We start from the raw sequence: 12187 nt of genomic DNA, 5'->3' as shown, positions 1-12187 counted from the left end.
TTGTTTAAATTTGGGTACATTTTGGCAGGGAGTTTAGCCCTTTTTCAGGGGAAACTCTGCCGAAATTTTCTTAAATTCCTATTTAACATGTATGAGTGAGTTTCTATCGTTTCTAATAAATACTCATCTTGTTTATAGGTACTATGGCTCGTACAAGGAGGGCTCGTATTCGTACTCCTACACCATCGTCAAGTGAAGAACATACACCTTCTTTGCATGAGGAGTCGCCTGAGGAGGAATCTCCTTCACCTGAGTCGCCACCTCGGTCTCGCCGGAAGACCGCATCCACTAGCCGTGACGAGCCACCGCCAGACTACGATACCACACGATTCACATCGCTCGAAAATCAAGAGTGGTATGAAGCCGGACTGGACAAGGAGATCATAATTGAGAAACACTTGGCACCAGAGGTGGATGCGCACTACCACATTTCGACAGCATTCAAGAGGCTTGGATGGGAGAACATCCTTCAGTTGCCCAAGCACTACTACCCCAACCTGGTCAGGGAGTTCTATGCCAATGTGGAGAACAAGCAGAGCCACAGTGGCAACCTCATCGTCTCGTGGGTTCGAGGTAAAAGAGTGACTCTCAATCGAGATACATTGAGACACTTCGTCCAACTCAAAGACGAAGGCGAAGATGTCAAACTGACCAAGGAATTCAAAGCTCGAGACCCTTGGCAAGTGGGAGAAGCCGTGGGACGTCTAAAGGGTCAGTACCGTGAGCGAGGAAGTTCGAAAAAACTCACGGTATATGCCGACTCCTTTGAGCATCGTTACCACCTGATCTTCTATCTTTTTGCCTTCAATGTGGTGCCGAAAAAGAGTGGTAAACGGGAGATCCGAAATAGCGATCTCTATTTTCTGGATAAGATGATACATGGAGTGGGTAGACAGTTGACTGGTATTCCTCTACCCAGCATTATCATCAGTTATATGCGGACCACAGCTCGCATGAGGGCCGGCGAGACTTGTTTTGGATTCCCTCGACTGCTATCCCTCATTTTTGAGAAGCTCAAGGTTCCTCTTGGAACCGAGAGATCGGTGATAACTAGGTCGGCCGAGGAGGTAAATGTTTCAATACTCAAATCCTTGGGTATTTCTACGGAATTTGGAGCTGCTTTGGTCCGGGACACAGGAGAAGCATCGACTTCCACTCAACCTCCGCCTCACACTGAACCTCAAGCGGAAACTCAAGAGACGGAGGCACAGCAGACTCTTCCTCCTCCGGTTCCACGACCACCTCCTCAAACGCGCTCCAAGTGGCAAGAGCTTCTCAATGCTATTTGCTGTATGGAGACGCGAGTCGTCGAGCGCATTGACCAGACGGAGCGGATGATGATTGAGCGCCTCGACCGACATGATCGCCGTCTTCGTGCGATCGAGGATCATTTCCATATCCGACGGTCCCCTACTCCGACACCTCATCAGGAGGAGGGCCATATTGGTACCTCACAGGGTCCTCATGGAGTCGAGGAGGCAGTAGATCCTCGTTCCCAGCAGCCATGATGTTTTTTTTAGCGGATTCGACCTTTTATTTCTTTATTTTTCTCTTCTTTTGTTAAGATAAATGTTGTAGTTTTTATTTTTCTTTAATTTGAATCATCTTGTGCTACTTATGGTGTTTGGTACCTTTGTTGTCTCATTTTGAACAGAAATTGGATGATCGTGATGAGTAAGGGCTTCAAATTGCATCACCACCTATATGAGGGAAGTTTCAGTTCTTTTACCTTCCTCTACAATGAGGACATTGTAGATTTTAAGTGTGGGGGAGGCATTGCATATCTTATGGGTGATTGTGTTTTGAAATGCATGATTTTAGTTGTTTATGGCTTAAAAATGTTGGAATTATATGTGGAGATAGTCATGAGGATAATTTTTGTGAAAATTAATGATATTTGGCAGGGAGTTTCATCCATTTTTATGGGGAAACTCTGTCGAAATTTTTCTAAAACATTTTCCAATATTTCATTGCAATTCTTCCAATTAAATGGCCAAAATGTTAAAATTTTAAGTGTCTAATTCTTCCATTGGATAAAATGCTATGTGTATTTTGGAAAAGTTTAGTTCTTAATTGGCTTGGAACGAATTATTATGCAATTAGGATATTTACATTTTAGAAAGTATATTTGGTTAAATAAGAAAAATTATGCTTAGAATTTTGCAAAATTAATGATATTTATCATTGTTACTTAATTTTATAAGTAAGTGATTGATATAGTCAAAGACAAGGCCAAATTCTTCCTTTAATTATACTTAGAGGGAAAAAGAAATTATTAAAAAAAAAGAATAATATTATTATTCTACTCCAATGATTCACATACTGAGTAACCGGGGGTTGGCATTTACAAATGTCGACATTCGCGTAAAAAGGTATTGGAATTAAGAGTATGCTTAGCAATTTAAATAAGTGAAATGTTGAGTAACCGGGAATTTTCACCTAAAAGTGTTGATTTTCGCGTAAAAAGACGTTTTCACTATTTAAATAAGATGAAATGTGAATAAATCCCTCTAAATTGATAAGTTTTGGAATGAGGAAGGCCATAAAATTGACTAATGTGATTTACTTATTTGTGAAATTAGGATAGAATGAGAGAATTGATTTGAATTTGTTGAAATTAAGGCATAGTTATTTTTATTTAATTGAATATTATGAGTATTTAGTGTAATCTGAGAAATGGCATAATGATTGATTTCTAGGTTTTTGAGGAATTAAATTTGACAATAGTACGCATATTGTTTTCTCTATCTCTATTGAATATTTGAAATAAGTTTTGTGTAAAATTGCTTGAGGACAAGCAATGATTCAAGTGTGGGGGAATTTGATAAGTGAATATTTAACGTACATTTTGTACGAATTTGGCATGAATTTTTGATATGTTTTGAGAAGATTAAAGCCATATTTGAACTCTTTTGGTGATAATTGCTTAAATATTGTTTAAGAGTTCAGAAATTGATAAATGAGTGGATTAATGCGTTAATTTTGTGAAATTGTGAAGGTAATTGATGTATGAAATTCATGCACAAGTTGAAAGAAATGTCAGGGTCATTCAGAAGACAAAGTACACAAGAAATTGGGAGCAAAAATGTAGAAAAAGGGAAGAAGTGAAAAACTGGAAAATTGTTCAACACAGATCCGAGCACGGATCTGTGTGTACAAGAGGGATCCGACCCCTAGTCTGTACTTCTGGCGGAGTGTATCCGAGGTCAGGACGATCCGACCTCGGATCCATCATGGAAGCCCTCGGATCCTAATATCCGAGCTCGGATCCAATTTTCACTCCTCGGATCCGAGGCTCGGATCTGTCTCTCTCCTCAGCAAGTGCCATAGCCATTTTTCTTTACCTTTTTCACAACTTTCCAGCTATTTTGAGGGACAGAAATCGGTGGCACATGCTTCTGCAACAAAAGAGAAGACCAAATGAATGTGGACAAAAGGAGACATCATATCTTTGACCTCTTTTTACAAAATCTGAGTGGAAGAAATTATGAAGTGAGAGGAATGGAATTTCTACCACATTTTTATGCAGAAAGACTGGGGAGAAGAGGGATTACCATACGTAGCTAGTTTTCTTTCTGGTATCTAGTTTCTCTCTAGATAGGAGTTCTTGGAGAAGTACTTGGAGTTTTTACTTGTAATCATATTGTGTAAGAGCATAGCAGGAATTGGAGAGTTTCACCTTCAAGTGGCTAAGCTTTCTTTTATCTTTCTTGTACTTGTACTTCATGATGTTTGGCATTAATAAACTTGTGAGTTTGATTGTTAAATCATTCATGAGTAGCTAAACCCCTTAATCTAGGGAGTAGATGAAGCTTATGGTTAAATAATATGAATGGAATGTGATTTACACTTGTTATATCTTGTAGTAACTTGTCTACTTGTGTAGCTGTGATTACGTGTTGTTGATTGATCACCAATAGCATGTTTATAGTGTTATTATTCAATGAGAATTGGTAATAACAATTGAAACACATGAGTAGAGCTTGCGTTGTATGTTCATGAAAATAGAGATACACTTAGGTGGATTTATTGAGCATTTCATGAAATAAAACGGAGTAGTAGAATATTTCACCATGAAAATAGGGAAATCTATATTGCTCTAAGCCATTTCATCATGAAAATGAGACTTGGTATTCTTGGAAATAAATCTCTGGTTAAGCAAGAATAATAGCAAGGAGTAAATCCATTCATTTGTGTAGTTTATGCCATAAGTGGAATCTACATCCCTAGAATCTTCCTTAAGTAAAATTTCTCTATTTGTATTCAGTATTTGTTAAACTAGATTTGTATATCAGATTTGTAGATTACAGCATTAGACTTTCTCTGCTCAAATTAATTGTAAGTCTAAATAATAGAGAGAACAAGGGCTTAGTAATTGTTTAAATTGCTCCTCGTGGGATCGACCCGATACACATCTTGTACTACAATTGCGACCTGTATACTTGCAGTCCAACGGGTGTAAAATCGGAATTAAACTTGTATAGATACAAATATCCCGTCAAGTTTTTGGCGCCGTTGCCGGGGAGCGGCAATATTAGGGCCTAATCATCTCTATTACTTTAGATATTTTCATTTTTTTTTATTATTTCAAGTTGTTGAATTTAAACTGCAAAATTTCTCTTGTTTTTGTCTGTAGTGTATGCACCGATCAAATCGAGAAGTTGCACATTTCGATCCTGAAATTGAAAGAACATTACACAGACAAAGGAGGAGTACATCACATCAAGAGAAACAAGAGGTTTGGCAGCCAATAGAAGATATCTTAATAGAGCTTCCATTTGAAGAAGACATGGCAGAAAACGAAGCACATAGGCGAGTTCTACGAGATTTTGCTCTACCGGGAACACAAGGATCTCAAACGAGTATAGCAAGGCCTACGGTAAATGCTAACAATTTTGAGATTAAACCAGCACTTATCCAAATGGTTCAACAATCTCAATTTGGAGGTAATGCAGTAGAAGACCCTAATACACACTTAGCTACATTCTTGGAAATTTGTGATACAATTAAAATGAATGGAGTTAGTGATGATGCTATAAGGCTAAGATTGTTCCCATTTTCATTGAGAGATAAGGCCAAACTTTGGTTACACTCTCATGCTCCTAATACTTTCACTGGATGGGATGAGTTATCAAGAGCATTCTTAAATAAGTATTTTCCACCAGGTAAGACTGCTAAACTTAGAATGGATATCACTAGTTTTAGCCAATTAGAAAGTGAATCATTATATGAGGCATGGGAAAGGTTTAGAGATTTGCTTCGGAAATGTCCACATCATGGACTGCCGGAGTGGTTAATCATACAAACCTTCTATAATGGTTTAGTTTTTTCTACTAAAACTATGATCGATGCAGCTGCAGGTGGAGCTTTAATGGGTAAATAACCCCAAGAAGCTCAGAATTTGATAGAAGAAATGGCTGCAAACAACTACCAATGGGCCAATGAGAGAGGTAATACAAGACGTCACGCAGGTATGATAGAAATGGACACTCTCAATATGCTGAGTACTCAAATGAATAATGTGATGAAGTTGCTAAGTAGACAAAGTGGAGTTGGTCCAAGTTCATCTAATGCACATGTAGCATGTTGTTCTATATGTGGAGGTGAACATGATACTAATGAGTGTGTTGATTCTGAGCAGGTACAATTCGTTAATAATTACAATCGTAATGCTCAAAATAACCCCTACTCGAATACTTACAATCCGGGGTGGAGAAATCATCCAAACTTTGGATGGAAGGATCAAGGAAATCAACCAAGGCCAGCCAATCCACCGGGATTTCAATCAAGGCAACAACAAGTTGAAACTAAACCTGGTTGGGAGATGGCAGTGGAAAAGCTCGCAAAAGTTACTTCAGACAGATTTGAGCGAGTAGAAGGAAGATTGGACCAACTCACTACAATGTACAGGAATGTAGAGGTCCAAATTGGTCAAATTGCTAGTTCTTTGAATAATCGTAATCAAGGAGAATTACCTAGCAAAACGGAGGTAAATCCTAAGAAGCATGTCAAAGCCATTACTCTTCGTAGTGGTAAGCAATTAAAAGATCCTCCAGTGGTGGAAGTTAAGAAAGATGAGAATGAAAAACAAGAAGAAAAGCATAGGAACCAAGAGGCGATAGTGGAGGAAAGTAGCCGGGAGGAATCAAGAAAAAATCGACCATCATCTTCCGCTACCATTCCAATACCCCCTGCGGTTCCATTTCCACAAAGATTAAAGCAAAATAAGTTTGATAAAGATTTTGAAAATTTTGTTAAACTTTTCAAACAATTGCACATTAACATTCCTTTTGCCGATGCTATTTTGCAGATTCCGTCTTATGCGAAATTTCTCAAGGAAATCATGACTAGAAAAAGAAAGTTGGAAGACTGCGAAACAATAGCACTAACGGAGGAATGTAGTGCAATTATTCAAAATAAGCTACCACCAAAGTTGAAGGATCCAGGGAGTTTTTCTATACCTTGCACCATAGGTAATGTTGATTTTTCTAAAGCATTGTGTGATTTTGGTGCTAGTGTATCATTAATACCTTTAACAGTGGCTAGACAATTGGGTTTGCATGAACTTAAACGCACAAATATTACTTTGCAACTAGCGGATCGGTCTATTCGATATCCATTGGGAGTGTTGGAGAATGTATTGATAAAAGTTCAAAAATTTATCATTCCAGTGGATTTTGTGGTATTAGATATGGAAGAAGATATATCTATGCCAATTATTCTAGGTAGACCATTTTTAGCTACTGCAGGTACTATTATTGATGTAAAAAATGGCAAGCTTAAGTTTCAAGTAGGTGAAGAAGAAGTAGAATTTAATTTGAATGAAATGGAAAAATACCCTTCTTTTACTGATCATGCTTATTCTATTGGCACAATTGATAAACTAACCCAAGAGATGAGTCAAGTCAACCTTGATTTAGATCCTCTTGAGTATTGTTTAATGAGTTTAGGTAAGCAAGAAGATGTTTTTGAAGAAATTGAAGAATTGGCCAAGTACTTGGATTTTCAAGCACCTTATAAAAGGGGTAATTTGTATGAAAATCTTGGCCAAGGAAAAGGGTTTTCACAACCTTCAGAAATTGAACCTCCAAGGTTAGAGCTTAAGCCACTTCCAACTCATCTAAGGTATGAATTTCTTGGAGAAAATAGTACTTTACGTGTAATTGTTAGTGCTGACCTTGATGATGAGCAGTGTACAAAGTTGCTAAGAGTTTTAAGGAAGCATAAGAAGGCAATGGGATGGACAATTGCTGACATTAAAGGTATAAGTCCTTCAATATGCATGCATCGCATTTTATTGGAGGACAATTACAAACCAGTGGTAGAAACACAAAGAAGACTCAATCCAAACATGAAAGAGGTGGTAAGAAATGAAATTCTTAAGTGGCTTGATGCAGGTATAGTCTTTCCTATCTCAGATAGTGTTTGGATTAGTCCAATTCATGTGGTACCAAAGAAAGGTGGAATAACTACAATCATAGGTAAAAATGATGAATTAATTCCATCTAGACTTGTGGTAGGGTGGAGAGTGTGTATTGATTATCGTAAGTTGAATACGGTAACAAGAAAAGATCATTTTTTCCTGCCATTTCTTGATCAATTATTGGAGCGAATAGCCGGATATGAATTTTACTGTTTTCTTGATGGTTTTTCAGGATATAATCAAATAGCTATAGCTCCAGAGGATCAAGAGAAGACCACATTTACATGTCCTTATGGCACTTTTGCCTTTAGAAGGATGCCATTTGGTTTATGCAATGCTCCTGCAACTTTTCAACGATGCATGATGGCTATTTTTTCTGATTATATTGAGAAAATTATGGAGATATTTATGGATGATTTTTCTGTGTACGGTTCATCTTTTGACCATTGTCTTCATAATTTGGAATTGATTTTGCAGAGATGCGAGGAAATAAATCTTGTACTGAATTGGGAGAAATGCCATTTTATGGTAAAAGAAGGAATTGTCTTAGGGCACAAGATTTCCTCCAAGGGAATTGAGGTGGATAAAGCCAAAATAGAAGTTATCGAAAAATTGCCACCCCCAAGCAATGTCAAGGGGATAAGGAGTTTTTTAGGACATGCTGGCTTTTATAGACGTTTTATTAAAGATTTTTCTAAAATAGTAAAGCCATTATGTGATTTATTATGCAAAGATACTCCTTTTCAATTTAATGACAATTGTTTGGTTGCATTTGAAAGGTTGAAAAAGGAATTGATTTCGGCCCCAATTATAACTTCACCCGATTGGTCACTACCATTTGAATTGATGTGTGATGCAAGTGATTATGCGGTTGGAGCAGTTTTGGGACAAAAGAAGGAAGGACGATTGCACGTCATTTACTATGCTAGCAAGTTGCTAAATGAGGCACAACTCAATTATGCAACAACAGAAAAAGAGCTATTGGCAGTGATATTTGCTTTGGACAAATTTAGATCCTATTTAGTAGGATCTAAAGTTATTATATATACGGACCATTCAGCTCTTAAATATTTGCTGCATAAGAAGGATGCAAAACCTAGACTAATTCGGTGGATTCTTTTATTGCAGGAATTTGATGTGGAGATAAAAGACAAAAAGGGATCGGAGAATCTAGTTGCAGATCATTTATCACGTTTGGAATATATCCCAATCAAAGATCAGGTTCCAATTCAAGAGAATTTTCCGGATGAGTTTGTCCTAGCACTTAGAAATTCTCCATGGTATGCAGATTTTGCTAACTACTTGGTCAGTGGAGAGATTCAAAAGGAGTTCAATTATCATCAAAAGAAGAAATTCTTACATGACGTCAAAAGTTACTTTTGGGAGGAACCATTGCTATACAGACATTGTGCCGATGGTATGATACGTAGATGTATTCCTGAAGATGAGGTACATAATGTTTTATATCATTGTCATAACCTTGAAACAGGTGGTCATTTCAGTACTTCAAAGACTGTGGCAAAGGTATGGCAATCAGGATTTTATTGGCCAACTATGTACCGAGATGCTAGGGAATATGTTAAAAATTGTGATGCATGCCAAAGAACTGGAAATATATCTCGAAAAAATGAAATGCCCCTGACTACATTCTTGGAAGTTGAGTTATTTGATGTATGGGGTATTGATTTTATGGGACCATTTCCTAGTTCTTTTAATAATAAGTACATCTTAGTAGCAGTGGATTATGTTTCTAAATGGGTAGAAGCAATCGCTTCATCTACTAATGACTCTAAGATTGTACTTAGATTCCTTAAAAAGAATATTTTCAGTAGATTTGGTATACCCAAGGCCATAGTAAGTGATGAAGGGAAACATTTTTGTAACAAACAATTGGATTCCTTATTGTTTAAATATGGTTGTAGGCACAAGACATCACTTCCATATCATCCTCAAGCCAATGGACAAGCAGAGCTGGCTAATAGAGAGATAAAGCTCATTTTGGAGAAAACTGTGAATAAATCACGCAAGGATTGGGCTACAAAGCTAGATGATACACTATGGGCTTATCGAACGGCATTTAAGACACCCCTAGGGATGTCGCCGTATCGTTTAGTCTATGGGAAAGCTTGTCACCTACATGTAGAGATTGAGCACAAAGCTTATTGGGCAATTAAATCTATTAACATGGATTTTAATTTTGCAGGAGAAAAGCGATTACTTGAGCTAAGTGAATTGGAGGAACACCGACTACATGCTTATGAAAATGCCAAAATTTATAAAGAAAAGATCAAATATTGGCATGACAAGCATATTATTCCTAAAAAATTTCAAGTAGGGCAAAATGTACTTTTGTTCAACTCACGCTTGAGGTTATTTCCAGGAAAATTGAAGTCAAGATGGTCGGGACCATTTGAAGTAACTCAAGTATTTCCGCATGGAGCAGTGGAAATAAAAGGAGAAAATGGTTCTCCATTTAAAGTAAATGGACAAAGATTGAAGCCCTATTTGCCAGGAGAAAAAGTTCCTAAAGGGGTAATTTACTCCTTAGGAAATGCAAAGGAGAATTAAAGAAGTTATAGGATTGTCGAGCCAACGACTATAAACAAAAGCGCTTGTTGGGAGGTAACCCAATGATAATAGTGTATTTGTGTGTTTTTAGGTGTTTCTTACATTTTGGTGTGATTTAATTGACTAATTAGATGTATTTCACTTGTTTGTAGGAGGTACGGGAGTTTTATCATCCATCTCGGAGGTGCACTTGAAGAATATGTGTAAAAGGGAGTTTTTCTTACCAAATTGTGTTTTAAGTGCTTAAAATTCCCATGCATATACATACATTGTGCATTTCAAATGAGTTTTGGTGATATCATGGTTATAAAGGCTTATGGACTCATTTGATGTACATTTAATGCTCAAAAATGCCATTTTAGTGTAAAAATGCAAAAATGATCAAAGAACCCCACCCCTCGATTTTCAATGTAGATGTGTTTGTTGTGTTTTGAGAGGTTGGATATTATGTTTATGGTATATTACATGTGCGTGGGAGGTTGGAATTGAGAAAAGGTATGTCCAATGTGTAATTTGGAATTGGCCGAAAAAGGGAGAAAAAGTTTGAAAAAATTGCAGTTTCTGCAATTAGTGCAGAGAAATACAGATCCGAGCTCGGATCCTGAAAAGCCCAGACAGATCCGACCACGGATCAACTGATCCGACCTCGGATCCATTCCAACCCAGATAAATCCGAGGGCTCGTCTGTGTTTCTGTTGGGACTGATCCGAGCCCTGTCGGATCCGAGGCCTTCCAGAATTGATCCGACCTCGGATCCTTTCGCGATAAGAAGGGAAACGAGGCCTCGGTTCCTCAATTTCCAGATTTCTCTTTTCTCTCTCTTCGAAACCCTATTCCCTTTCCTCCAATCTTCCATTTCATCCATAACATTCCCAATTTTTCACAACAAAAACCTTCACTAACCTCTTCTGAGCATTAACCCTTAACAATTTGGAATCAAAAACATCAAATTGAGGGGTTTTGATCTTCAAGACGCAAAATAGGGCCGAATTGAAATCTTGCATTTTGAGGTCGAATTTGGGCTTGGTTGTTCTCCATTTTTGCATCATTATCATCCTCCATCATCACTCCATCTATTTGAGGTAACAAATTTCGAATTTATGTGACATTGTATATCTCTCATTTTTGCATATTTTTAGTTTTTCAATATATTTTGCTAAATAGCTTAATTGTTGAAAATTCTTGATATAATTGTGCTACATTGTGCTCAAATCAGTTGTTATAATTATTTTCATGTTTATTTGTGAGAGAATTGTGGATTTAGTGATAGTTTTGAGATTTCCTTCTCAATTTTTGGGCTTGAACATTTTAGTGATTTAAACTTGTGAATTTAGCTTTCATTGAATATCTGAACTTGTTCAGAGAGGTATAAATCACTGTTATACCAATTGAAAATGATATGCTATCACTAGAGCAATAGCCCATTAGGTAAAAGTGTGTGTTCCCGATCAAGTTAAGCACATTGAACCACTGTTACTTGAAATAATTGTATTTGGATGAATTGGGACTCATGTGTAGTTAACTTAAGTGTTAACGAGTGTTATGAATTGGATTGAAGATATTCTCAAGTGTTTGAGTGTTCATTCTTGCAAATGAATATAATTTAAAATTGTTTGCACTTAATATGCATGAAATGATTTCTTTACTGCTAATATCCTTTCTAAATGTGGGAATTGGATTTGAGAAGTGTTAGGAAGTTTATTTGTTTAAATTTGGGTACATTTTGGCAGGGAGTTTAGCCCTTTTTCAGGGGAAACTCTGCCGAAATTTTCTTAAATTCCTATTTAACATGTATGAGTGAGTTTCTATCGTTTCTAATAAATACTCATCTTGTTTATAGGTACTATGGCTCGTACAAGGAGGGCTCGTATTCGTACTCCTACACCATCGTCAAGTGAAGAACATACACCTTCTTTGCATGAGGAGTCGCCTGAGGAGGAATCTCCTTCACCTGAGTCGCCACCTCGGTCTCGCCGGAAGACCGCATCCACTAGCCGTGACGAGCCACCGCCAGACTACGATACCACACGATTCACATCGCTCGAAAATCAAGAGTGGTATGAAGCCGGACTGGACAAGGAGATCATAATTGAGAAACACTTGGCACCAGAGGTGGATGCGCACTACCACATTTCGACAGCATTCAAGAGGCTTGGATGGGAGAACATCCTTCAGTTGCCCAAGCACTACTACCCC

At 37.5% G+C, this 12187-nt stretch overlaps 1 protein-coding gene and 1 non-coding gene across 2 annotated transcripts; one reads left to right on the top strand and one right to left on the bottom strand.

The window, feature by feature from the left end:
* Positions 1 to 5176: 5176 nt before the first annotated feature.
* LOC113694434 (small nucleolar RNA R71) lies at positions 5177 to 5283 on the bottom strand. Its single transcript, XR_003449384.2, has one exon. It is a non-coding gene; the product is annotated as a small nucleolar RNA R71 (small nucleolar RNA).
* Positions 5284 to 5482: 199 nt separating this feature from the next.
* Positions 5483 to 9991, top strand: LOC140008661 (uncharacterized). The gene is made up of 4 exons (XM_072053499.1): positions 5483 to 6196; positions 6311 to 7397; positions 8913 to 9101; positions 9186 to 9991. The coding sequence occupies exons 1-4, from the start codon at positions 5483 to 5485 to the stop codon at positions 9989 to 9991; spliced, it is 2796 nt and encodes a 931-aa protein (XP_071909600.1).
* The last annotated feature ends 2196 nt before the right edge of the window (positions 9992 to 12187 follow it).

The sequence above is a fragment of the Coffea arabica genome, chromosome 6c (genome assembly GCF_036785885.1).
Source record: "Coffea arabica cultivar ET-39 chromosome 6c, Coffea Arabica ET-39 HiFi, whole genome shotgun sequence".
In the NCBI taxonomy this organism is placed as follows: Eukaryota; Viridiplantae; Streptophyta; class Magnoliopsida; order Gentianales; family Rubiaceae; genus Coffea; species Coffea arabica.
Note: the sequence above shows the minus strand (reverse complement) of the source record. Positions and strands in the feature narration are given on the sequence as shown.

Bases quoted from the DNA above. Each gene is read 5' to 3' on its own strand.
- LOC140008661 (XM_072053499.1), top strand. From the start codon at position 5,483: ATGGACACTCTCAATATGCTGAGTACTCAAATGAATAATGTGATGAAG. The intron at 6,197-6,310 runs GTTCCATTTCCA...GCTATTTTGCAG, and splicing joins CCATTCCAATACCCCCTGCG to ATTCCGTCTTATGCGAAATT. The intron at 9,102-9,185 runs GTATTGATTTTA...CTAAATGGGTAG, and splicing joins TGAGTTATTTGATGTATGGG to AAGCAATCGCTTCATCTACT.